The sequence below is a fragment of the Megalops cyprinoides genome, chromosome 8 (assembly GCF_013368585.1).
Source record: "Megalops cyprinoides isolate fMegCyp1 chromosome 8, fMegCyp1.pri, whole genome shotgun sequence".
Taxonomy (NCBI): domain Eukaryota; kingdom Metazoa; phylum Chordata; class Actinopteri; order Elopiformes; family Megalopidae; genus Megalops; species Megalops cyprinoides.
The window spans coordinates 10346536-10373936 of NC_050590.1; the positions used below are offsets into that span (position 1 = coordinate 10346536).

General features: G+C 41.9%; 1 protein-coding gene across 1 annotated transcript in view; it reads left to right on the forward strand.

Moving 5' to 3' along the window:
- The first annotated feature begins 276 nt into the window (after positions 1–276).
- LOC118781568 (CD276 antigen-like) overlaps positions 277–27401 on the forward strand; it is a 56380-nt gene continuing 29255 nt past the window's right edge. Inside the window, exons 1-4 of the mRNA XM_036534532.1 lie at positions 277–306; positions 4799–4891; positions 13320–13670; positions 18031–18327. Coding sequence (XP_036390425.1) covers positions 4840–4891; positions 13320–13670; positions 18031–18327 — 700 coding nt within the window. The 5' untranslated portion in view covers positions 277–306; positions 4799–4839. The remainder of the gene's footprint in view (positions 307–4798; positions 4892–13319; positions 13671–18030; positions 18328–27401) is intronic.

Sequence of the window (27401 nt, forward strand, 5' to 3'; positions counted from 1 at the left end):
AATGCGACTTCAACGGGAAGCTGAGACGAGATCCCTGCCCCAATCCGTGACATCATACTGAACGTCCAAAGGAGGGTCTTTGCAGCGCGGAACGAATACTCCGAATGGAACTGTAGGCTTTGAAAATTCGCGACTGTTAATGCTCCGAGCACACAAGGAAAGGCTTATGATTTCCCGACTGTGAAGAGTACTTAAACGGAATGAACCACAACGTGAAGGTTTCTTTATGACGATTTCTCCTCCAAGATCACTGCCTCTGATTGTTAGGTGGTTTGCGGACATTGTAAATTCACTGTTCTTGGCATGGTAAGTTCTTTCATGAAGTTTATCTTCCCATTAATGTGAGCTAACCATATGATCAGAGAACAAAGAGGATAAAACACGTTCTGGAAAATGCATTCCCACTTACAAGGTTGGCTATTGTTTTTTGTAGACAGACAATGTTTGTGTCCTCTTTCCTAGGAAACAGCTGGATTTATATCAGCCGAAATAGATATCTAGGCTCGACTGAAAATAACTACAACTGAGATCACCTAAAAACGTTGCTGCTGTAGAGCCCCGAGCTAAAGTTTCATTAAAGTTTTCCACGTTAGGTGAATGTGTCTTTCACCAAAAGACCAAAAAAAAAGCACGTGACTTGATTGTACAAATCCCCCCCAAATATAGCGTGTGCGGGCAAGGCTGTACTCTCCAGCTATGGGGTTGGATTGTTTTCATTCTCAAGCCAAATAAAGATTGAAATTGAGATCCCACTCTCTTATTTTTGTATATCAAATATATAACTCAGCTGCTTGTGATTGACATATATAATTAAAGTAACCCATCTAGTGGGACAATCTGTATTTAGTAAGAGTACTTACTGCAAGCAGCAGACACACAGGTCACAAAGGCTTGTCTGTTATAAACCTTCCAAGTGTAGCTGTGCTTATTGGCTGTATAAATACACTGACATGATTGGAGGATACCCATTTCAGCCTGGGTGATGTGAGCAACCACACTCATTTTCTTATTCACACTAGCCATTACATTTTTTGGGGGGGAATTTAAGAGCGTTTTAAGGTAGAGTTGTTTTCAAACCCCCTTCAGATAATTTAAACTAGCTTTTTTGTGTAATACAAGTTTTTCCAGTGGGTCTAAGTCATCTCTCTATTCTAAGTTATCTCTGTTCATGGGGGGTCTTAGGGGTAGGGTTTTCTGTCCCTAAGAATAAAGTCATCTGCAGTTGCACTGATTTTCTAATAGGTCATGCCTCCTCTAGGCAATGGCATAGTGAACACTTGGAGCTGAACACTTGGGGAGTTGCATCAGTCAGTCCATGTGTGTAGCTGTATTTGTTTGTGTGTTAGGGTATGGTGCTCTCCAGTGTCACAAAGTAGAAATGTAGTAAAATGTTGTAAATTACCATTAGGCAAGGGCATAACTTTGGGGGGGGGGGGGGGGGGGGGGTGGTTGAGCTCTCCATGAATATGATTATATTGGGGGGTTTATTGGCCAGTTTTGATTATTAGGGGGGTTACATCCCCCCGTAATTTACGGCCATGCCACTAGGATTGTGTTACAGAAGTTTTAGCTTTATTGTAAGTCTGTATCGTAAATCATTGTATAGTTCTCTCATCTTCTGTGAGGAGTAATGCAAATAATAATGGGAAAGGAAACGCAAAGGGGAAAGGAAGTGGGTTGGCTGTTGACTGTACTTCCTGCTGAATTGAATTTTGCATTCTGTTCAGGTGTTGGCACTTCTCAGAGAACAGACTTCCATTATAACGGGATTGCACCTGACATGTTGTCGATTTTATGTAACCTTTGACATTTATTTATCTATTTATCTAACAGAGGCATTAGCTGATGACTTCCAGGACAGAAAATTCAGCACAGAAGCAGTAATGGTTAAGAAACTACATTACAGCATGGGCAGTACATTTATTTTCTACAACCACTCGGAAAAAGCACAGAGCTCTTATGTACAATGAAGCACAAGTTTGCAGATAGCTATAAATGGAATGCGCTCCGTTTCTGAGTGTATAAACCAATACTCTACCCACAAAATTAATTCAAGTTATAACAAAGTAATGGCTTATATTGCTGCAACAGGGACAAATAGCTTGTAGCTACTTTCATTTGCAAGGTCTCAAAACAGTCACATATTTAACAAATCCACATGCATGTTCCAAGAACTGTCCTAACCAAATAGCTGTTAGGTGTGGCTCAGGGCTTGTTGTACCCTGATACAATCTAAAGGGATGAAGCTCCAGGACCAGTGGAAGAAGTGACTCTGTTTTGGTAGGTAGTTTGTTCCTTTATTTGGAGCCAAGGCTGACACTGAGCATGGCTTCACTATAGAACTTTCTGGGTGGAAGGACAGAAGACAAATAGAGCAACCTGCAGCTATACTAAAAGCTGTAGATTAAATGGAGAAATTAATTCAATAGATGTTCCTTAGCTGAAGAATCCTAGAAGATTCAGAATTGAGCAGACACCTCACAATTGAAGTTTAACATGTATATAACATGCCAAATGTATATTTCTTCATGTGGGCAATGGCAGTGTAGGGCAGGCTATTGTGCTGAAGATGTAAACAAGGCAAGTAGGATTCTGGGATACATACCAAAAGGTATATGTGACAAATCAACGGAGGTTTGTCAGACCTTTGTAAGACCACATTAAGAGCACAGTGTCCAGTTCTGGGCACCCCACTGTAATGTAAGAAGGACATAAGCTTTTTAATAAGTACGGAAGAAATGAAACAGGACTGGTTCCAGGTAACAGATGTGTAAGTTATGAAAAGAGATTTGAGACACTTCAATCTTTTTAGTCTTGACAAAAGGAGACTCTTGACTTTTTAAAACGATATGTACAGTAGACTACAGAAGCTATTTTATGATTGGTTCTGTCAGTAACAAGTGGACATGAATTAACACACTATTACTCTGAAAACTGAATATTTTGTAATTAACAATGAAATAAGAGAATGGCTTTATATGTCATAACTAAAACTGTCCTTTGCAATCACTGCTGTCAGATAGTAGGGAGAGAAAATATGGTTAACCATCCTGTTTTTGAATCGGCATGGGGATATTGGTATTGTTGCCAGATTCTTATTGCTTAGCTCAGACTTCTTAGGCAGACTCATGCTAAAAAACTAACCAAGAAAACTGACCAATTTTCCTACTCAGAACATTCTGTAGCCATGCTGAAATGTCTCATTCAGCAATAGCCTACATCATGAAAGCTGACGATGATGATCTCACAGCAGCTCATTTGAATGTATGTTCCCTCAGCACTCCATACTCAAACCATGGAAAAATGACTTTTTATTTGTGTATGTCTGTGGCTGTACACTTTGATTAACTTGTGTCTCTGTGGTCGCAAACCTGCGCTGAGCTGCTCATGGAAGGGAGAAGGGCAGCAGTTTGGCGGTGGCGGGCGGCACTTCTGAAAGGATGTGTAATTTGGGAAGAACTTAGCTGCAGACTTGCTGAGCGTGTGTGGTACAGGCCTGTCAGAAACTGCTCCTGTTTCCTGTGGGGAATTCACCTATGACTATGCCCTTCTGGCCGCTGCTCTGTCTGACTCACCAGAGCCTGGCACATTGTGGGATCTGGCAGGAAGGGACAGTGAGAGACAGCTTAGAATGGAGGAAAGAGAATAAAGGAGAGGGGGAGGATGACAAAGAGATGGGGGGGGGGGGGGGGGGGTAAGTTCAGGAAAGGTGGAATGGAAAAGTGGCAGGGGAAGCAGGAAAAGGTTTGCCTCTATTTCTCATCTTCTGAGGGGATTTGTAATGGATCACTTTAGAAATCTGATCACACCGTGGCCAGCCTTTCAGTAACAGGTATCAGAGCAGAACCCTTGAATATAACAGGCAGAGGCAAGACGGTTATATCCACAATGCCCTCTCTGCCCTCTCTTGAGAAGTCTTGGTAGTTTGAACAGCAGCAATATTAAGGCAGCCATGCATTTTGGGGGATTTGCATCTGATAGTACATAGTAGAGTGGATATGCTCTGAGAAGAGGGGATACAGGATTATAATAATTTCTGTCCTGTCTGAGCTAATTATTGCTGCTCATCTGAGAAATTTGGACAATCTCTTCCATTTTAGTGTGCTTCTAGGTGTGATTAACTTGTGATAGACAACCAATGAGTTTCTGCAAACCATCAGAGGCAGGGTGGTGAAAATGTTGTGTTCTATAGGAAACAGCTTGCTGGAAACAGCTGCAAGAACATTACATTACTATTTAGCAGGTCTTCATTGCCTGTTGGTAGTCCTTCTCATATAATTGGTGAGTGAACCCAAACATACATACTGGACAGTCTTTTCCCTTTTGATAAAAGAGAAAACAAGCTTCTTAGATAACAGCCAGACAGTACACATTTAGCAATATGCCACGCCTCTGATGCTTGGCTTTGTATGATCAGAAACAGTATGTCATTGCTTGGGAAGTTCTGAGTTTGGTGTTGTCTGGCAGAGGAAAGCTGTCATGCAGTGTGTTTCCTGTCGTGGGCGTTCTGTCTGAGGCCAGCCAGAAAATGATCAGACTGTCCCTGTCTTGGCCTGGAAGTTCCCACAACGAATCTTGCTCCACAGAACAAACAAAAGCAAACACACACACACACACACACACACACACACACACACACACACACACATGCACACACAGACTTACCCTTTTGAATGGAAACCCCACTTGTAACCTCATAAGAAATTTAAATCACTGGTTTCTTAATCTGTCTCTCTCTCTCTCTCTCCCTCTCTCTCTCTCTGTCTCTCTGTGTCTCTCTCTGTCTGTGGGCCTTTAGATCAGATTCTGAAGAGATCACTGTGGTACCAAGTCTTCAGGATGACAATGCTGACTCTTTTGCTACCTGCTCTGCTGGCTCTCAGAGTGCATGGTGAGTGCCTTTTTTCCCCCACAGCCTCTGTCATTATTAAAAGATCAAAGCAACACAGACACACATTCAGTGCCCATAACAGCAACACCAAAGCAGTGCACCGGACTCACTTTTTTAAAAATTTATTTATTCACTTCGCAATGGTAACAACACCGGCATTAAAATGCACCTTGAAAAGTCCTGTCCTCCAAACTCTTGAACTGCTCCTTGTGATGGTTTGATTACGGCCTGTCTCTTTAGCCCAAGGATACTAGGATTTTGACTCAGCCCATTTTCTAAAGTGAGTCAGAGGGTGCGGTCCGGTCTGTCTTTCATGTTCTTCTCGTTTAAGGTTTGTGGAGCTGGGCACTGCGTGGGCTTTAAGGGCCTGCTGGGAGCATCCTTAAGGCAGTCTTTTGTTCTCAGCATTGGCATTAGCTTTACACAAAGCTGAACGCGGGCAATCAAGTTTACTGCGAAGCAAAGGGCAGCGGCCCCTCTTTATTACGGCCAAGCCCGGCCAAGCTTAATGTGTCATTTGCAGAGTTCATTACCGCCTCAATGGTAGTGCCTTGATTTTTCATTACAGGGGTTAGCTGTTTTCGCTGTTCAGTGCTTTAGAAGTCTTTAAAGTTTCAGTTAATGGGTGCCTGTACCCAGCAGTATTATTGTATACGCCAGCTGTGTGACATGGTTTGGCGGTACTGGTATGTGTTCATATATAGTCCCTGATGAGGATTACAGGCCTAAATCCTTCGGTGTGCAGGCGCCCCAGTGTTGCGTGAGTAATGCTCATATCATCTGGCATATTCTGCATTTTTGCTCTCTCCGCAGGTTTCACATCCCTTAATAACAGGAAAATGACTCTCACAGTAATGCTCATATTATGAAAACCACTGATATATATATATAGGTCTATATTCATTTCGTCTGGCATCGCAGCTGTGGGCAGGTGCATTTGTGGTCATGAGTCCTGCACCTTAGCCCACTTCTTCAGAATGACCGCAAAGCATATGCCCATAGAACATTAGGCCTGTGTTTTAATCAAGAGGATTATCACAAGTAAATGACTCATAGCCAGTCAGCTGACTCATTTGCAGTGACTTGAAGCATGAAACTATCCTTGTGTACCCTTTGAGGTTTGCGAACTAGGAATGCCCTCATGATGTCCTCCTTTCTCTCCACAACAATTGATTCGGCAGAGAAAGGATGCTTCACTTTGTGCAGAAATTCAATTTGGGGTCATTACCCCGTATCAGTGATGTTCTGGCTAATTTGATCGTGGTCAGTGAAGTATCGTTTTAAAAATAATCGAGGGCAAGCTCGAAAAAAAAAAGAAGCTTTTTCTGCACCGCATATAGAATACAAATTCTACTGCATTTCCCAGGTACTAGGCCTCAGTGCTTTAGGCCTTACCTGTTGAGACAGAGTGCAATACGGACTTCACTAGCTCATAATTATTTCAACAGGTTCTAAAAAGCAATCTTGTGGATCACTTAAAAATTCATGGCGATAATGTGCAGAGACTGCAGTTCTCTCCCAGAATGGCCCGGGGACATATGCAGGTTTACTCTTTGGTTAGTTGTCCTGAGTTAATGACATGAATGGTGTCTGATTTGTGCTGGGAGGATTGTATTGTCTGGGCAGTGGAGTCAGGCAGAGAACCCAGTTACCTTACCGAGAGTTGAAGGTTCGCATCAGTGCCACAGGAGGAGAAGGAGCGTGAAATGAGAGCAAGCATTTGCCCTAGCCTACCGGTATTGTACAATGTGCATTAGCTTTTGTCCAGATGACTACATAATACATTTCAGCTATGTTAGATTGTCAGTGAATTATTTGTGTAAGTTGAATTCAGAACATTACTATTGTGAACATTTTTGCTCTTATAAATTAATAAATTAGTGAACAGAACATTGATCATAGAACTTATAAGGGATTAAAGCAAAACCTTTACTATATTATAATGTGACCCTTATATCAAAATTATTTAGAGTGTCCTTGTAATATGTGGAGAGCGTGTTGGTGAATTATTTAATTTCATTCTACACCTGTGTGTGTGTTTCACCGTAATGCTGTAACGTTTTTCTTCAGTCTGTCTTCCCTTCTCCCTCTCCATTTTTACCCAAAGTTCCCTCTCTAAGCTCAGAGCTGCATTTGTCTTATCTTGGAGCTTTTCACCACCTTACTGCTTATCTGGCTGCTAGACTCCATTAGCAAGGTATTGACAGGATATGAGACAAGCTTTACCTGATAAGGCATTCTGCCCATGCAAGAGAAAGAGAGGGGAAGAGAGCCATGCCTAGTATGCACTGTAAGATTTCTAAAACCACAAATGAGTGTACTGCTGACACTATACAGCTGGGCTACTAAAGAGCTGGTAGAGTCAGGGCTTACACAGCACCTCAGTTTTGAAATTGGGGAAATGGTGAAAATGTGTCACTGCTGTGAGACTCAGGGCCTTATGTTATTGAGGCACTGAGCATCCCCCCGCTTCATCCTCCCTCTTCATACTGCCCTTCCTCATCTTCCCCTTACACCTTTTTTTCTTCTCTTTGTGTTTGTGTCTTTCAATACGTCATTCCTCCTGTACAGCTCTCCCACCGCTTATTGAAGGCCACTTCCTGTAGGTACATCATATTACCAAATGCTTCTTTTTCATTGGCTGTTTGCGGTCCCTCGTGGCTCATGAAACAGGGTTAGATAACTCAGTGGAGCAAAAGAACAGCTGTGCTAAGAGGGCTATTACATATAATTCTGCCAGCTCTAATCTCTGTGGAGTGAATGGGGAATATGGGGAGAAGAGGTGCATCTTGATTTATTGACGCCCGAAAGCGTACGTCCATAAGCTACTGTCTTTTCTGTTGTCCACTGCTGATACACTACCCTGCTTATACAGCTTATTAACAGGGAGGATTTGCTTGTAATAACGCACTGTGGCGCATATGTCTGAATGCTGAAAGATCCAGTGCTGCCGGTTAAAATCCAGATCCTCATGTGTTCTGTTTCGTGCCCTAAAATGTCTAGACGTCAACTTTTATTGCGTAACACTGGGCTTTAGAATGCCATTGACAAAACCATTTGCTAAATATTTTATCTACCAGCCTGAGCTGCAATGAAATATTTGAACCAGATGGGGGCAATATTGTCCCAGTAAAAAGTAAATACTGTGTCAGACAGATTGTTTTCCATGTACACGATGTGGATGTTAACTCTCCTGAGCCACCACCGCCATCCAGGAATTTACTCTGTTGTGTGTCTGCGCTGTGTGTTCAGACATGTATGTGTATTGTATTTGTGTGTGAGATTGAAGTCACTGCAACTGCAGATGTGCATATATGCATATCTGTGTGTGTGTGCACATGCACTTCTGTGCCACATCATCACTGTGATTGTGTGTTGTGTTTGTATGTTGAGACAACTGTGTGTTTTGTATGTGTGCATGCATACGCATATATATATATATATATATATATATATATATATATATAATATAAATAAATAGTGTGCGTGTGTGTGTGAGAGAGAGAGAGTATGTGTTTGTGTGCATATGCATGCGTCAGTACAGCAGCACCACCTTGAAGTGTGAGAGTGTGTGTCGAAGGGTGTGTGTCTCTGAGCAGGGCAGTGTTAGAGAGCTCTGTGTTGCTGTCTCCTGTCAGAGGCCCGTGGTGCTCCAGAGATGTCAGGAGACTCTGTGTTGAATAATAATGCCTTGAGGTTTGCCTTACGTCTCTGTGGGAATGAGGCATCATCGCTGGCTTGTCGGAGGGGTTGTCAGAGGAATTTGTTTACCAGAAGCCACATGTGTCACCCCAACACACAGATCCAATCTCCCACCTTCCCTCCCTTCTATATCGGAATACATAAGCATCTCTGTCTGCTTTTTCACTCCTCGAATTTACTGAGGGGACATTTAGTCAAATATTGTGGTGGTTCATCATTAACTTTTGTGATTACTTAGTAATTAATTAAGTAAGTAAGTACATTGCATTACATTTTTTTCCAATTCTTATACACATTTTTAAAATTTTTAATTGGCTGACAATTTTGTGATGATGTGTACAAATTGGGGAAAATGTAGCACTAGTTTTAATTTGTTATTCAGAGTTAACGACAAAGCAGTGTAACATGGAATCATTTTTGAAAGCTAGGAAATATACAGTAAGAGAAAAAGTATGAGTGTAGTGTTATACCATCCAGTGACCATGCACCATCAACATACACATTCTGTTTTAGTGAGTTGATTTTTCAGAGTCAAAGCCATTTGTGAGAGGACATTTGTACATTTGTGGAGGTGCCATGTTGTACTCATACTCTGGCTTCATGTACTTAAGCACAGGAGGTGCAGGCTGAGAATGAGTACAACATGGGTGAATAGATTAATGGAGGTTGGAGGACCGGCTTGATGTAGATAACTATGTCTGTGCTTCATAGTGAAAACAGTGGGCAGTTTCATGCCCTCATGGATGAAGCTTCAAGTTTACCTTTTTTTTGACTTAAAAAAAGTACTGAGAAGAGCAGCAAGACTGGTTCTGAGTATCAAGTATATTGTTATGAAAAGTGTCTTCAATCACTTACTGTAATCTCTCAGTAAAATGAGTCTCAGGTGGTAAGACTGAGGTAACAGAGGCTATTTCAAACTGAGTTCTTACCTCAGAACAAGAGGACACAGATGGTTACTTAAAATTAGTTAAAGGTAAATTTCACATATACAGAAGAAATTTATTTGTACCTGAGTAGTTATTCATGAATGGAATCATTTACATAATGTTAGCATCGATCCTTAGAGTGTTGAAGAGGAAACACTCGATACTCTTGGATCTGTAGGCAAAATGGTGATGCTAGATGGGGTCATTGACCACTTCTCTTCTTTAAACTTTCTTAGGTCTCAGGTTCATATGTGTTAATGAGCTTATTACATGCAGGCATGTGATTTGTCTTAAAGTCGGGACCTGCAAAACTGTGGGGTGTAAATTCATGAAGTCCTTCTCAGTATCTTCACATTGAAAAAAAAAACAGGGCCTCTGAAGTAGAGACAGAAGTAAGCATTGCTGTTAGATAAAGTTCTTCTACTTCAGTCAAAGGGCTAGAGGCTCTGTCCTCTCTCACCGTAGGTCATACCTCCCACTTTACACCCCCTATCTACCTGGTAGTCCTATCCCACAACAAAGAAATGAAGCTGCCTTCCTGGAAACATGTAAACTGCATCTCATTTAACCACCAATGAAAGGTGGCAGGGAGACAAAGCACTTAAAAGGACACACCGGGAAGCAGCTCCACTGGCCTGCGTGGCGTCTCAGGTCCTCCAGTGTTTTTGTTACATCAGAACTAATTCGCCTCCACGCAAAACTACAAAGCGTAGCAGTTCTAACGGCACTCTCTTCCACTCAATATCTCAGCGCCAACGAGCTGCTCCAAATGTGTCCTCAACTCACAGTGCCTGTACACAGTTCGGAGATTAGATTAGATTAGATTTCTTTTATTGTCATTTTATCATGCACTTGCATACAATCAAGAATGAAATATCATTTCTCCTATACCAACAGTGTATATAAGTTAAAAGGAGAATTAAAAGAATTAAAACAACATATATCTATATGCAATACACACAGTAGACATACACAGTGTAGCTCAATGCACATGGTGTACCAAGAAAAACAGAAAATAAGCAGTATATTTGACAATAAAGGAGTGTACTGTAAATTGTCTTTATAAACATTTGGAAGGGAATAGCAGCATGTGCTGTCAATAAATTATATTTTTAGTCCCTACAAAAAATACTAGGTGCAGTGTGAAAAGGATTGCACTAGTGGAGAGAAGTGTCTGTCTGGTCCTATGGAGGGGTTAGTGGTTCAGTGGGGGGGGGGGGGGGGGCAAGAGTGTTCATGATCCTCACAGCCTGGGGTATGAAGCTGTTTAGAAGCCTGGTGGTCCTGGTGCAGGGGGTGTAGGAAGTTTGTGGATGCCAATTCCTTAGCTCAGCACGATTCAGACGGGCCAAACCCAGGATGCTCGGTGAGGCCTGGATTCTTTGGTGGGAAGCAGCACAGGGTTGCATTTTCATGGATATTTATTTTTAACTATCTGTTCAGAGCTGCCATCTCCCTTTCAATTCTCCTCCTACCGTGAGTCATCTGCCGCAGCCTTGAGGGTGATCTAACTGCTCTCCTCTTCCCACACGGCACTGTGCTTTGTGTACAGTGTCACAGCCTTTGCCACGCATTTCAGAAGTGGCTGTTACCTACTTGCCACAAAAGGGCTGGTTGCCTGTAAAACTCACTAACACAGAAGCACAAATTGAAAGCAAAAATATCATAATAGATAAACGTTGAATGTGGAAATATAACGCGGAAAGGTAGAGAAGATTGCTGTGCTTTGTGGTTGATTGCTGGTGTAATGACTGCTGCTGTCAATGTTACTGTACACTATTTCTCTCACTGTGTGATGATATAGTGATGGAAAGAAGCTGATGCTGATTAAAGTGGTGGAGGTGTTGAACTGTTATTCCTGTTTCTTTCATACACGTCAAAAACATGAATGATCCGTTGAAATCTGTTTGCGTGTCACCATAGCAACACAGTGTAGTCAGGGGGCAAATGCCTTCACAGCAGGCCAAGAAAAGTGAAGTGGCGTTGGTGGAAGTCTATGTCCACTGAAGGGCCTGAAGTATACAGACAGAATGAGGCCTGCAAACTAGGATACATAAGCAGAGTAAGGTGGATGTTTTTTTTTGGTCCAACTTCAACACTCTAGTATCTGGCCCAGGGGTGGAGGAATCACTGACTCCATTCAGTGAATTTGATAACATTGTGAGGTGTTTCTTTTGGCCCTGTGGTTTTCTCCCTCGCCAATAGATGTCAGTGTGTGGGCACTTAAACCACAGTGAGCTGTAGTTAATGGCAAAATATGCCAAGATGAGGACAGTCCCTGGTGGCTTGGTCTGTGTGATATCTGTACAGTGACATGTGGCTCGGGAGACAGTAAGCAGTTAAACATGTATTTCATGTTGCACACAACATTTTTTTAACGAGGCTGTGAAGGGTGTTCTGTGATCTGTAGAAGGTGGCAGGAATAATCAAAGAGGCACAATAATTCAATCAGAATACAGTTTGCAACATACAACAACATACGTTCGTTGGTAATGCGCTTGATAAATGCAGAGAAACATCTGTGTCTGAAGTTATGATTTGATGAAATGCAAGTTCATGCTCTTTGCTATACAGTATTTCAGAACAAGCCTTGAGTGAAGGGGTGACAAGATAAAATGAGTTAACTGGTTCTGTCTATCTATTACAGATGGCAGGATTTGTGCACTAAATAAGAGGTCTTTAAACAGCGTCATGTTTGAAATGAATATGCTGGAGATATTATGTGAGCTCAAATTAATATAGCAGAGCAGGTTTCAGAGAGCCAACTGAAGGTCCAGATTTGTTTTATCAGAGGTATGCCTGGCCTCCACAGCTGTCTTTACAGCCTGTCGACAGCTGTATTCAAACAGCATAAATTTGTGGCAAAAAGTCACACAGCCTGCAGTTCATTAATGACTCACCGCTGCCCCCTTGTGGGGGTCGAGAGGTCACATCACATCACTCCTCCTTTCCTTTCCCATCTTCAAGGCATATTCTGGGCGTTTGTCGAGCGGATCTGTGTTTGTTCTTTCCCCTGTGTGATTTGCCGTGACAGATGGAGGGGGGCGTCTGCCCTGCTGGGTGTGCTCTCCAAAGCCGCCAGTCTCCACCGCTCCAGACGCTCTGGCTGCCGCGGGTGACAGTGCCGGCGAGCGTTAAGAGACACTCGCTCTGCAACGCGCATAACGCGTTTCCTGCAACACACAAAAGCAGCATCAGCGCATGGGGTTGCGCTCGACAGACAGCGATTGTTTGTAACCGACAAATTGACTTTTGTGTGGGGTTTTTTTTTCTCCTGTTTTTTTTTCCCTCCTTTTCTGCTGGTGTTTTGAGCTGAGAGCCTTAGTGTCTGTTCCCATACTTGGCTAGGCTGTGACAAGGTCATGACGGGGGTGCTTGAAAATTCCTGACTGTGTGTGTGTGTGTGTGTGTGTGTGTGTGTGTGTGTGTGTGCGTGCGCGTGTGTGCGTGTGCATTCACACTGCACATGTCCAGTGGTCTTGTCTGGTCTTGATGGGAGTGTAGCTCTAATGGATTAAGATCAGGAGCATGTTCAGATTCTTCCATCAGATACCTGCCTTTGTAGTGTAGTCTCTCAGAAGAACTAGTGCTTTTTTGTTGCAAATTATGAAGGCACATGAAACAGTATGTTTAAATTGATACTTTGTTTTTCACACTACATGGTTATAATGATGCTAATTCAGTGCAGCTGTATGAGATACACATCTCATTATAATCTTATGATCATTTTGTCTACTGAAATCAATCCAGCTCTTTAATCTAGCTGCCCCTTTCCCCTCTCCTCTTCCTTGTCTCTACAGCTATCTTCAAAGTGGATGTTCCTGAGCTACCAGTGGTGGCGCTCTATGGGATGGACACCACACTCAACTGTTCCTTCTCCCCTGTCACCCCCTTCAACCTTAGTGACCTCACTGTATTCTGGCAGCTGACTGACACCAAGCGAATGGTGCACTCTTTCCGGGATGGGCAGGACCAGCTGGTGGAGCAAGGGGACAACTTTTCCAACCGCACTAGCTTGTTTCACACCAAGCTGAGCTCTGGCAATGCCTCTCTCCTGCTGCGCAAGGTGCAGATTGCCGATGAAGGGAGCTTCACCTGCTTCGTGAGGGTCGAGGACTACAACAGCGCCGCTCTGCTGGTTCAGGTCGCGGGTGAGTCAGAATGGAGCATGTGCTCTGAGGTCCTAGTAAAGGTGAGCCGTACACAAGGGCTCATTATCAGGGGACAACTCTGAGTCTGGACAACAGGTAGCATAAAACAAATGTTGACCCTTTCTATTTAGTAAACTTGAGAGCGTGCTTGATACTCCTGGCCCAGTTGTGGCCAAGAATGGAGGGGAATGGTGCGTAGTAACTTTTTTTTTCGAAACTCGGCTGGTAGTTCTGTTTCTCTGAATTGTATTTCATATGGGAGTACTCTTTTTTTCCCATGACATTAGTTTTTTTAAAGAGTTCAATATAGTACAGTAAATGTAATCATTATAAAGACAAAACTTTCAACAAAAATGAAATCATTCTGTAACAACACTTTGCACAAGCTTTTACCTCCATTAAAAAAATGGGTATTTTAAATTGCAAAACCTGCACAGAGGAATTGGTCTTTATGTTATCAACATGCCATTTTTTGGGGCCCAGAGAATGAACAGAAATCTTACCACATGGTCGGGTAATCTGCGGATATGTGCAAATGAAGTTGCTCAGGTGCATGGTAAAAAGGAAAATAGCAATAAATAATTGACACATAGCTCCCAAAGCAGGCAAACATGAAGCATTTTGACCCATAAGTATGATCTTTGTAGGGTCAGGTGCTGCAAAGTAAAAGAGCACTTCATCAGGATGTAGTCAAGATATAGGAGAAAGGAAAACAACTGTTCAGATTAGTCATATAATGGTTTGTTTGGATGCCAATCAAGCAAAACGGAAGAAAACAGGATGAGAGTGATGGTCAGGTTAAGATGAGACCTCAGTTTTCAGCTCAAAAACTACTGTGGTTTTGGAAAGCATTCAAACCCCTTCACTTTTTGCACACTTTGTTGTGTTGTAGTATTAATGTAAAATGGATTAAATGTTTTTTGGAGTCAGTCTACAAACAATAATCCATAATGACAAAGCAATAAGGTTTTTTTTTAGAAAGTTTTGCAAATTATTAAAAATCAAGAACTGAAATATCTCATTTACATATGTATTCAGACCCTTTGCTATGACATTCCAGATTAAGTTTATGTCCATCCTGGTTGCTTTGATTATGTTTGAAATGGCTCTTGAACTTTATTGGAGTCCACTTGCGGCAAGTTGAATTAATTGGACATGATTTAGTAAGACACACACCTGTGTATATAAGGGTCCACAGTTCACAGTGCACGTCAGAACAAAAACCGAGCCGTGAAATCAAATGAACTCCTCATAGACCTCTGCAATCAGATTGTGTTGAGGCATAGATCTGGTAAAGGGTATAAAACCATCCCTAAACCTTTGAATGTTCCCAGGAGCACAGTGGGCTCCATCATTGTGAAGTAGAAGAAGTTTGGAAAAATCTGGACTCTTCCTAGTGCTGGCTGTCTGGCCAAATTCAGTAACCGGGCAAGAAGGGAGGTCAGGGAGGGGACCAAGAACTCAATAGCCACTCTAAGATTCAGAAGCCCTCTGCAGAGATGGACAGAACCTTCCAGAAGGGCAAGCATCTCAGAAGCACTCTGTCACTCAGGCCTTTCAGGTGGAGTGGCTAGATGGAAGCCACTTCTGACTAAAAGGCATATGGCATAAAGGCCATCTGGAGTTTGCCAAATGGCACTTAAAAGACTCTGAGGGCATGAGGGAAAAGATTCTCTGGTCTTATGAGACAAAAATTGACCTCTTTGGGCTGAACCCCAAGCGCTATGTCTGGTGAAAACCTGGCTAATACCATCCATATGGTGAAGCATGGTGCTGGCAGCATCATGCTATGGGGGTGCTTCTTAGCGGCAGGAACAGGGAGTCTAGTCAGGTATGAGGGAAGGATGAATACAGGCAAATACAAGGTGGTCCTTGAAGAAACCCTGCTTCTGAGTACACACAACCTCAGACTGGAGCAAAGGTTCACGTTTCAGCATGACAATGACCTGAAACATACAGCCAAGACAACTCTGAAGGAACTTCTGGAGAAATCTCTGAATGTCCTTTAGTGGCCCAACCAAAATCGGGACATGAATCCCACAGAACATCTGTGGAGAAACCTGAAGATGGCAGTTCCCCATCCAATCTGACAGAGTTTGAGAAGATCTGTTAGGAAGAATGGGAGAAACTGCCTAAATCCAGGTGCACAAAGCTTGTAGACATACTCAAAAAGGCTCAAGCTGTGATTGCTGCCAAAGTTGTTTCTACAAAATATTGAATAAAGGGTCTGAATTATGTAGACAAGATATTTCAGTTTTTGATTATTAATGAATTTGCAAAAATGTATAAGAAAAAAAGTTTTTGATTTGTCACTGTGGGTTATTGTGTGTAGAATGACGCCCAAAAAGGTACATTTAATCCATTTTAGCTCAAGTTTACAACACAACAAGTGTGAAAAAAAGTAAAGGGGTCTAAATACTTTCCAAAGCCACTGTACTAGTGCCGATTCCCTGACAACCTCCGCCACGCCATGACACATATGGACAGTCCTGCAGTATAACCAGACAAGTGTTCCCCATGTCAGTGTCTGAGAGGGCACAGAAATTGAACGTCATAAAATACTGATTTACATCGAGACTGGTCAATAATGTGTCTGGTCGATAAATCCTGATTGCAGTCTGTGCCTAGGTTGGTCAATGTTCTCCAGGTTTTGATTATTATTTGTTCATGGGGCTGATTGACTTTAAAAAGGAAGCTTAAAGAGATGCTTTTACCAGATGCTTGTCATTACAGCTGAGTGCATTTGGGAAGCTTTTATACACAATAATTCAACATCAATTCGTACTATTGTGTGTTACATATGTCCATAAAATGTTGCTTTATGCTTTTAAGATGTGCCATAGAAAAGGTTGTTAATGCATTAAGACCTTTGCACATGTTGTTTTCCTCCATTTTCCTAGAATAAAATGCCAGTAGGCCTTTTGATTATATATGGCTGTTGCTTGCACTTAACCCTCCTGTTATTTTGTAATGTCAAGAACAACAAAAATGTTCCAAATCAACATGACCCAATGCAAGTTTAATACTCCAAATGTAGTTAAAAACAAACATTACCTCTATAAACTTTGTCTTCAATTTGTACTTCAATTAAAAAAAGTAAACTGTTCCAACTTTTTTTCTGTAAAAACCGAGACAAAAAAAAAAAAAAAAATTGCGAAACAATGTATTAAGTTTGGGCATTTAGTTTACATTTTTTTACTTCTTTGACTTGACTTGAGGTCATGTTTATAAATACACCTCTTCTGTTTTGGCTCAAATTATCCCTTTTAGTTACTATAAAATTAAAACATTTTCATTGAAACAAAACTTTTCTTAAAATGGTTATACCAAATACAATCAAGAAAACTGAGCCAAAAAGTATGTGTGTGTGTGTATGTGGGGTCTATGTTTCTTATAGGAACAAATTACATATGTGTATGTGTGTGTGTGTGATGGGAATGGATTGGAGAAGGAGTAGGCAACTTATTTTATCTTATATTTGCAAAGATCAATTGGTTTTGGTGTAAATGTGACCCTTTTAACCCCTTTTAACCTTCACTCCTATTGCCGGGTCAGATTGTGTGTGGGGGGTGCATTTACACATATCTAACATTAATTAAGGCCAGTAGAAAATGTTTTGTGCTGAAAAAATATCTAAAATATTTAACAGAACATATCAGGAGAGTTAACAATGTGGACCACCCTCAAGCAATACATCCATTAATTAGAATCTGCCTGTTTGTTGAAATCTGTCTGTCAGTCAATTTGCTAACAGGGAGCAATTCCCTGAAAAGTGGCATTCAGTCTTCATTGAGAGCGTCTGCATTTCAAAGAGAACTGAAATGACCTTGTTTCATTCCCTGTAACCCCACCCCCTGTTGTTTGCTGTGATATGATTGGATTAGGGAATAAAGGTAGCTTTCTTTGCTTTCTCTCTAGTCACAATATAATCTCAAGAGACTAGCGAACTGAGATATCATCTGAAGCAGAAGATTCACCTTTCACCTCAGTGAAACTTCTGCCAGAACTGGATCAATCCAAACAGCACACAGCAGTAGATTTCCCAGAAGACCTGTAGACTGTATGCTCTTCCTGCCTTAGCTGGCCTAGAGCAGTTTATCACTCATGTGCTGTTGAAAAAAAATGCACAGGTTGTTCTCCTACCATATAGATTGCTTCTGCATTATGTAAGGGCACTGGATTCTGTAAAGCACTTATGTGAAGTCTGTTGGCATCCTGCAAGCTGCCAATTTCAGTTTCAAATTCCTTTCATCCACTACATTCAGTTTTTGATTTTTTGGGACGTTTGATCATTCCTTGGAAAGCACTGAAGGTGATCTTGAAAACCAAAGAGCTTAAACTTCGCCTCCTCCCTCCTCAGCCCCCTACTCCAGACCTGAGGTGACCCGGGAGCCGGACTCGAACCTGCGCCCAGGCGATGAGGTATCCCTGAGCTGCGTGGCGTATGGCGGGTACCCGGAGGTGGGTGTGCTGTGGCAGGACGGGCGCGGGCGCAACTTGACAGAAAATGTGACCACCTCCATGGTGGCCAATGAGGAGGGGCTGTTCAGTGTGCGCAGCGTCCTGAAGGTGGCAGTGGAGCCCAACAGCACCTACAGCTGCAGACTGTTCCACCCCCTGCTGGGAGAGGACAGCTACGCGTCTGTCACCATCACAGGTGTGTGACTCTCCACTGACACTGTCACACAGGCTTTAGTAAGATTACATTACATTATTGTCATTTAGCAGACACTGTTATCTAGAGAAACTTACATATGTTATAATTTTTACATGTTATCCATTTATACAGATGGATATTTACTGAGGTAACTGTGGGCTTAGTGCCTTACCCAAGGGTAAGAATAAGAATAAGAATAAGAATTAGAATAAGAATAAGAATAAGAAATGTGAGTGTCACAACTGCACCATCCGGCACACATAAAAAAACAACAGAAGAATAAATTGAATAAAATAAATGGAGAGGTATAAAATACAACAAATAGAAAGATGTTTGTGCAATTATGCGTTGTGCAGTACTTCTGTAGTTGTCATATAATAAATAAATGAGAATAGAGAGAAGTTATCATCCTTGTGCTATGATTATATACATAGTATATAATGAATTATGAAACAAGAATAAACAAGAGTAAGGATATTGCTATTATACAGTATGAAAGTGCAGTAGAAAAACAGTTATTGTTGTACAATGTGCATAACAATGATAACTGTATAGTGCAAATCCTGACCAGATAGCTAGATAACAGTTATTGTCCCATGTACAAAGATTATGTGTGTGTGGGGGGGAACGGCACAGGGCATCAGGTGCCAGTCAATCCCATGTTGCAGCAGAGAGTGGAAGAGTTGTATAGTTTGATGGCTGCAGGCAGAAACGACCTTCTGTGCCTCTCAGTGGAACATTTAGGGGAGATCAACCTGCCACTGAAGGCAGCAGTGCCCCAGTCGGGAATCGAACCAGCAACCCTGCTCCTTAACACTGTGCTGCACTCTCACCTGACAGAGATCCACAAAGCTTACAACACACAGTACGCCGTTAGGCTTGATACTGGCCAGAATGAGTTTACTCTGCGCGCACATGCTGAAATTGTACATGTTAATCCAGTAGATCTTGTGGTGCCGTAATAATAGCTTTTGCATATGCCAGCACGATGTGATTACATTTCTGGAAAGTCAGAAGATTCATGTAAGAGTCACAATGAGCTCTGGATTCAGTCAACATTTGTCTTTAAATCTCTCCCACAATTAAACGAAAGTGTTATTTTTTTTCCTTCACACACAGTTCAGCACATTCAGCGATCAGAAAAATTGAGGGAAAAGACAAGTGACTCTTTTTTTTGTGAACACATTTCATTGTGAAAGGTTCATCCATGAAAAATCTATAAGTTTGTTTCTTGTTTCACAAGCCAAGCTTTGGATTGCTCAGATTGCGGACAGCCAATAAAAAAAAATGACCATTCTGAAATGTAGTGTTAGAGCAGCTGTTCCCACCAAGAAGCAGAGCCATAGCAACAGAGACACAGCTAGACTGCTGCTAAAAAGGAATACCACAACAGGTGTGACAACCAAGACAAAAACACATGCTGGACCGCATTTATTCAATCTACTGCTCTGTGGCTCTGACTTATAGCTCAGAAGTCATTCACACGCTGATGAGGTGGTATATCCTTCAATGAACTTGCATGGTACATCATTACTGACTCCAGGAACTGCATTGTAAAAATAGTATCAGACTTATATTTCCATTATTTTGAAATATATACAGTGTGCATTTTTGTATGTTGTGATATATGGTTATGTACTGAATTTGACCAAATATTGAGTGTCCTTGGTCAGCTCATTTTCAGTCCTGCTGATGCATTGAATGTCTTAAAGTATTAGATGCTGTTATAATTAATCTGCAATTCAAAGAACTTTGATTTGGAATAGGCTAGAAGCTCTTTGTAATAAATGGTCACAAAGTGTTTCACAGGAAATCATTAAAATAGCAAAATGTACTGCATGGCAGTACATCATTTAAGTCAGATATAGCAAATTTACATCGAAGTTTTTAGATGAGCAGATAACTTTTTTAAAATAACAGTAACTATTAACCCACAACACCTACAGGACACTGTAGCTGGACAGGGACTTCATCTTCCAGCAAGAAGGACTTAGTATGCAGATGGTCTCAGGGGTTCAGCACATAATGTATCAGATATTCCCACTGTCTTTTTCTCATAGGTGAATTGCAGTATCCCTTAGCAGGGAGTGCGGTCAACACATGTATGTGAAAAGGTGATTTACTCCTAGGCTGGTAGGCTTTAACCCCAGGGGGCCCTGCTCTGTCCCTCTCGTGGGTGCCCTGATTGGACTGCGGCGTGCTGCCTCTACTGGGCACCAGCACTGTGAAATGGCTAATAAATAAATGGAGGTGGCAGGACCCGCTCTCTGTGAAGGAGCGGCACACGAAAGGTCGCAGAGGTTGGCCCTCCTCGCATGGCTTCCCCTTGCGATCCTGGCGCTGCTCCGCTGGTCTGGGAAATGACAGTTCCAGCCGGCGACAGTCCCGCCAGGTGTTTGGGACCCGGCCAGGGCTGGAGGGCTAGTTCATCCAGCGAGCCTCTGAGTTCTTTCTGTGGCCAGACACACACGGGATGGAGCAACTTAACAGCTGTGTGCTTGTAAAGCCTGGGCTCTGTGACAAGGCAATTTGTGCACCTTTTCAATGCACTGCGTTCCATGTGTGTGCACTTGTGAAAACTCTTGTAAATCGTGCCTTAGGGTGTGAACAATACAGACGTGATAAGGGCTACGGAAACAGGATGTTTCAGCAGACGGCCAGGAATGGACAGGAAACAAACACAGTGACTTATTAAAGCTATTTTAGCCTTATAATACTTCAGTCTTGTTCAGTTAATGTGTTGCCGTGTAGTCATACACAGCAGTGCTTTGTTCAGAGCGGATAATGCCTTTGTTCTTGGCAGAAAGGTATCTCAGGCCAGATGAAAAAAAAACTGCTTGTAACAAAAGGTGATCTGTTCAGCGCAATGGAAATGAAAGCATTATGTGTGCTTTAAAGTTACCCTGGGGAAACAGGATGAGAAAAATATTGGAAACTCCACAACAAAAACAAAATCTCATTAAATCTAAGACCAACAGGCAATGATTTGGGCAGGAGAAGCCCTGGTCTCAGTGCTTGGGCTTGGGGGGGTTGTATTTGTGTGTGAAGGGGTTATGCTAGATAAAATCCTCAAACAGATGTAGATGACCCAACATGCTAGTAAACAAACAGCAAATTTCTCTTCACGATGGGATGTGTTTGATATGAAAATGCCCTTGCATTTTTGTTTACATCAACTGCTTAGCAGTCTTGGTGTGAACACTGAGTACTACTGATTGTAAGATGTGAACTCATGTGAACTGCTCTCATGCTGGTATAATGAATAGGAGGTGTATTCAAAGCATATCAATGCCCAGCCTGAATGCCATCAACAGTGAGCCTGAACTTGCTAAAGATCCAACATGTGAATGGATGGACTAAATGTGAGCATGTAAAAATAGTGCTGCCACATTCACTTCTTTGTCATTGATTGATTAATTGATTGATTGAGTGTTGAGGGGAAATTTATCTCGCATCCCACAAAAACATCAAGCATGGCAATGGCGTTGCATGGTCATAGTGGGAAACTGTGTGCAGCTGTTTGGATGGGGTGTTCAAGTATACGGGTGATGTATACTTGAACACCCCATGTATATCATTGGCGTTGTATATGCTGCTGATTGGTGGTGGTGGTGGTGGTGTTGGGGGGGGGGAGGTCTATGCTAGGCTGACTGCTACAACGTAATGGCATACTCACTCAGAGAGACCTCTCCCAATCATCCGCGCTTCATTTCCCAGATAGGAAGGCAGGCAGACAGGAAGGTGGGAGTGCTTGAGTTCAGCCTGTATTTCAATGTGAAGTCATGCTCTAAATAGCTAGTTTGCTGTGACTGCTGAAAGAAAGCATGCTGTAATCTCTGTGTGTAGGGGGTGGGGGGTGCTGGCAGGACACAAAGGGATGGAAGCTGCTGCCCTCATGTGAACCTGAGCACAGCGAGTAGCGCCCTGAGAAGGTATGCCAAAACGTTCTTCCACCTGCTGCAGCTCTGGTGAAAGTGTCACTTCATCTTTGTGTAGGGTGACAAGGATCAGATTGCCTCTGCCTTCAAGCTGGGATCGTTGACCAGGGCTTTATCTCTGCGCTCTGCTTAAAACGGGCCAATTCCTCATCTGTCTAATGATGTGCACCAAAGCTGTGATGTGTTTCAGGCAATGTGTGATCTCAGAGATTACTCTAAAATAACAAAGAGATCTCTAGATTACTAAAAGAAATCTGTAAGAGATTACTCTGTATCCACCAGGGTGTAGATCTTCTTACCACAGTTCCTCATTGCTCCCGACCCAAGAGTGCATATCTGTCTTTCCACCTTGGGCTTTTGGTGCAAAGTTGTGAGCATGGGGATTGGAGAAGGAAAGGGAGACAGAGTTGATGACTAGAATGCAGATTGAGACAGGAGCTGTGAGTGTTTGCTCAGCTGAGAGCCGAAGACCTAGTTGTCCAGGCAGCAGAAGATGAAGGAGCTGGCAGAGGGGGAGACAGAGGCAGATCTGTGGAGCTTTAGTTAGGCTTGGTAGGTCCCTTTCACTTTACTCTGGAGGACTGCCAAGTTGTGTCTACTGTACCATAACACACACACACTTGCACACGTGAAGGTACACACATGCAAACACATAGGTACATTCATACACGCACACCCTGGAAAAAGACACACACAGGATAACAAACATTTGTAGATTTCCTCATATAGGATTCCTGAATGAAGGCAGGCAGACCTTGTATGTCACCACTGTGCTCTTTTTTGATGGCTTCCCCCGCAGACATTTACCCTGATTTTCTGCATGTACCCCCCCCTTTCAACAGTTGCACATTAGGCTTGTCTCGGCGTAACAAGCTCTGTACTCATGCACATAGCCAGGGAAATCTGCTGATATACTGACTTAGCATGACTAGTTTTCACATGGCAAGTTCCACAGTGCTCCAGGAACCATACGGAAAGTAGGCGCATCTCCCTGACAACATCTGAGCAGCTCATAGGTGCCCTAACAGGTCACAGGCTGACATACCTACCACAGCAATGCGTCACTCATTTGTTCTGCCACTGGGGGGCTCCTGGTCTTCGTTGGTAGGCGATGCGGATTTGCTTGGAATAAGCATCTGAACAGACTCAGCCACCCAGCAGCCCATTTTTCTTGAATCTGTTAGTACCTTTATTGGACGTTGTTTCTGGCAAATTTAGCTGTCTTAACTGGTATCTGCCAGTGCTTAAGGAGGCAAGAGAATCTGGTAAGACGACTGATAACACGGCACTGTATTACTCCTTGTTGTGCGCTCAACTTCTTTACAGACCTCATTTATATGCAATTAATGGACCCAGTGGAGAGGCAGAAAACGGCAGTGTAAATGAATGTGTTGTCAGCAAAGCAGCAACTGGCCTGTTCCCCTGATGGAAAACTGTATTAATTACTGTCCAAAGAAGAACACTAGCACAAACATTCCTGCTGCAGTGAACACGTGCTCCGTTTCAACGCATCAAGGCCAAACCACTAACACAATAGAATAGTAACACAGCAACACAGTAAAGGAGAACCCAAGGAAACGTACATGTGGTAAATTCATATCATAATGTAGAATGAACTCTGACATTAACTCTGATTTTGCTGATTGTAGCTGCTTTTGAATTCTTGGAGCCATCAGGATTAATATCTCCACTGGTATCTAATAGTTAGTTATATTAGAAATCCTTTTGTTGTGTTGTGACACCAGTATCAATTTTATCAATTGCATTTTCTGGTAGTGGAAACGGATGATTGGATTCATATGTCATTAATGCATGAATACATCTGGATCTAGGCTCTGACAGCACTAAACCCATGCATGCAGACAGTAGTATAGGCTAATGCTCATGGGAAAAAAATCATGCAATGTAGGTATTCGTACATGCAACATAATTTAAAGTCTGGAGAGTAACTACCTTTCAGTGTTGATTCTAGCTGCATACATGAACATAGCAAGGAGAATGATTTACTTCCTAGTGATGAGGAGAATGAGGCTTTTGATTGGTGTAACTCAGTGATTGACAGTGAAAGGTAGCCACCCGTCTGGGGGTTTCACAAAGCCTTACTGTCCCATCACCACTTCTTCCTCTTCGTGTGGAGCATGACATAACCTGTCTTTTATGTTCTGGGCTCCGGCTTTATTTGTTAGGACACATTGTGTTTACTGCAGCAGAAAAAAAGAAGCAGTCCTCTTTCATCTTTGATCAGCTTCATTTTTATTTTTCCCTCCCTGCGTGAACTATCAATGGGAACGAGGGCTCAGCAGTGTACATTTTAAAGAGTGAATGTTAAATCCTGTCATTGAGATTGGTTCCGGGAGGGCCGCTGTCAGTTTTGGCTTTGCATTATAAAATCATATTAGTCGCAGCCTTTGAGAAACATTGGGTAGAAAATAGCCATTGAAAACACTTGGCTGTACCTTCAAAGGCTACTCAGTTTCATTATCTATATTCATACATATTATCCTTAAACCCAACACATGATAACGCCGTGAAATATTGTTTAACAAAGGATGTTTGCAACCTCTGTAAGTTGCTTTTGTTTTGGGAAATCAATGGCTTCACATTCACAAAAGAGCATTGTCTAGCGATGTAATATATTTTCAATTAGAAGGCCCTCAGAGATTTGGCCTCTTCCTGAGGTAGGTAGTCCTTTCTCCCAATGGCTCGGGAGACCAGTAATTGATTGTAAAGTGTGAAATGAAAGTTAAGCAGGAACCCGCTGTCACCATCTCCCAGCAGAGGGAAGTTTAATGCACATCACGGGTTTTATTCTGGTAGACAAAATGTTAGTGTAATTCCACTTGGTGTTTAGGGGATAATGGAGTCCACAAATTCAAGCTGAAATCCAGTTTAAATGTTTGGATTTATTGATTTGTCTCGAGTTCTTGCGGATCAATCCCCCATGAGATTCTAGTGGAAACCTTTTGTCTTTAGTGAGTCTTATTTTAATGTACATACTGGGATTTTGTGACAGGCAGCCATGTATGTTCTCAAATGTTTTGATATTGTTTCATGAACTTTTAGTAGAAGTGGCAAACTTCAAGGCTGTATTTAAAATTTTGTAGGTCTATTAATATGTTATGTCATCGAATAAAAAATTATTTTTTGTATTTTTTTGTATATATTGTATTTTTTGTATTAGTTGTAAACAGGTTTGCATTTGTAAGATCTCCCAGTTGTACAATGACATGTCTAAAATAAGGTGCCACTTGGTTGATTCACAGAGTGAATGTTCCATCAGGTCATAGGAAGTTATTACTGCTTGTATGGTCTCTTTGTACATGAAAATCTCAAGTTCAGTGCCAAATTTTCAATAGAATTAACTGCCTGCATTTTTAATATTAATTATGTCACTACAGTTAAAAATGCCCCCACACTCAGGTTTTATTTGTGTAAAGATGAGGCTAAAAGAGTGAAATGTTTAATCATCCTGCCTTAATAGTGAGGTCAAGTTAAGCTCTTTTGGTAATGTATATACCTATTCTTAAAAGTCTCCACAGATGTAAGGGTAAATGAGATGGGAGTTGCTGGTTAATGAGATTTTCTGGTTAACCACCTTTGCTCAGGGAAATGCCAATAGTGCCACCTGCCCAGGATTCAAACCCGACACGTTCAGGTTACAAGTCTGGTTCCCTTGCAGCTGCCTGGCAGATAAATCCTCATGATGATTTTCTGTGGTGTGGTGTCAGAGTAGACCGCTTTTCAGAGCGTTTCTCCTGCTATTTTCTAAGCAGCATCTGCAGTTTTTTGCACCTGTGAAAATGTTTCCCACAGTGTGGGATAATTTAACGAGATGGGCCCTGGTAGTGCTGTCATGGGTTGCAGCGAAGGGAATCTGAATCTATTTATGTACAAGAGTGTAATCGAGGTTCTAAGGTGGCAATTCAGACATGGCTAGCAAAAATGCAGCTGGAACTTCAAAAGAGGATTGCCATTATCTTTAATTCAAGGGTCGGGCGAAGTGTTAAGTGTTGTGTTCTGAATGGAAATGGAGTGTGGGGCCAGAAATGCTGTCTACTTGAGTCTGCTGTAAGTGCAGCTGTATGCAGTCAGTAACAATATCAAACTGCACTTTAATCACAAAGCAATTACCTTTGAAAGACTTGTAGGATTGGAAGATTTTTTTTCTCTCTTTGTGATGAAACATTCATTTCACTTCTAGTTTTTGTGTTTCCCTGAATTATTTAAAGGTTACTGTGTGTGTGTGTGTGTTTGTGTTTGTGCATGTGTGTGTGTGTGTGTGTGTGTAAAAATGTTTGTTTTGTTGTCTTTAGAATTAGCAGCAAAGTGGTTGAGAGGAGACCTGCTCAAAAGAGATGCCCTTCATTGTAACAACCAAAGACTGCAGAGGAAGAAAATGGTATTTGTTCTAATGAGAGCCAAAGGCAGATAATTTTATTTATTTATTAAAAAGATGTTATTATATAACCTCCCACAGATATGGAAATTAATACACACATTCACAAAGCTTAACACATTCAATGCAAAACATATTCTTTTAATTGAAACTTAGAGGAGATGCAAAGAAAAGACATCATTTTGTTTTCCATTGAAATATTAATGTGGGGACCATAAGGGAAAATAAATAATCTGATGGACAGCCAGTAAATGCATGTTTAGGGAAAACATTGTTTTGCATTTTTCTTTGGTCTTTAATCCCCTACATATTGGCAGTGATTTAAGCATTGTATGCATCTGTGTTTTGATTATTACATCAATATTAATTCTTTCAACTCACAGAGTACACTCTGTATCTGTCTTTAAAAGGTGCCTGTAATGGCTCTCTATGAATATAAAACCCAGTGAAAGTGTTTGGTTGGACCTGCTAAGCGTTTATTAATCACAACTGTAAGTGTCATTGACTGACTTAACCTTACTTAACATTCTCCCAAGGATTCGTTGTCAAGCACTCATTGACTTTGCCCAGAGAATTTTCACATTCATTTCCAGCGCCGCTCAAATACACATGATGATTGTTAGGTCACCTAGCGATTATTTTCCACTGGTATGCAGACGTGAGTGGTGCAGCATGCATCAGTGTAAAGATTCAAAAAGTGTCTCTTTTCAAACAGCGTTCAGGTCCTTACACATGCTGAT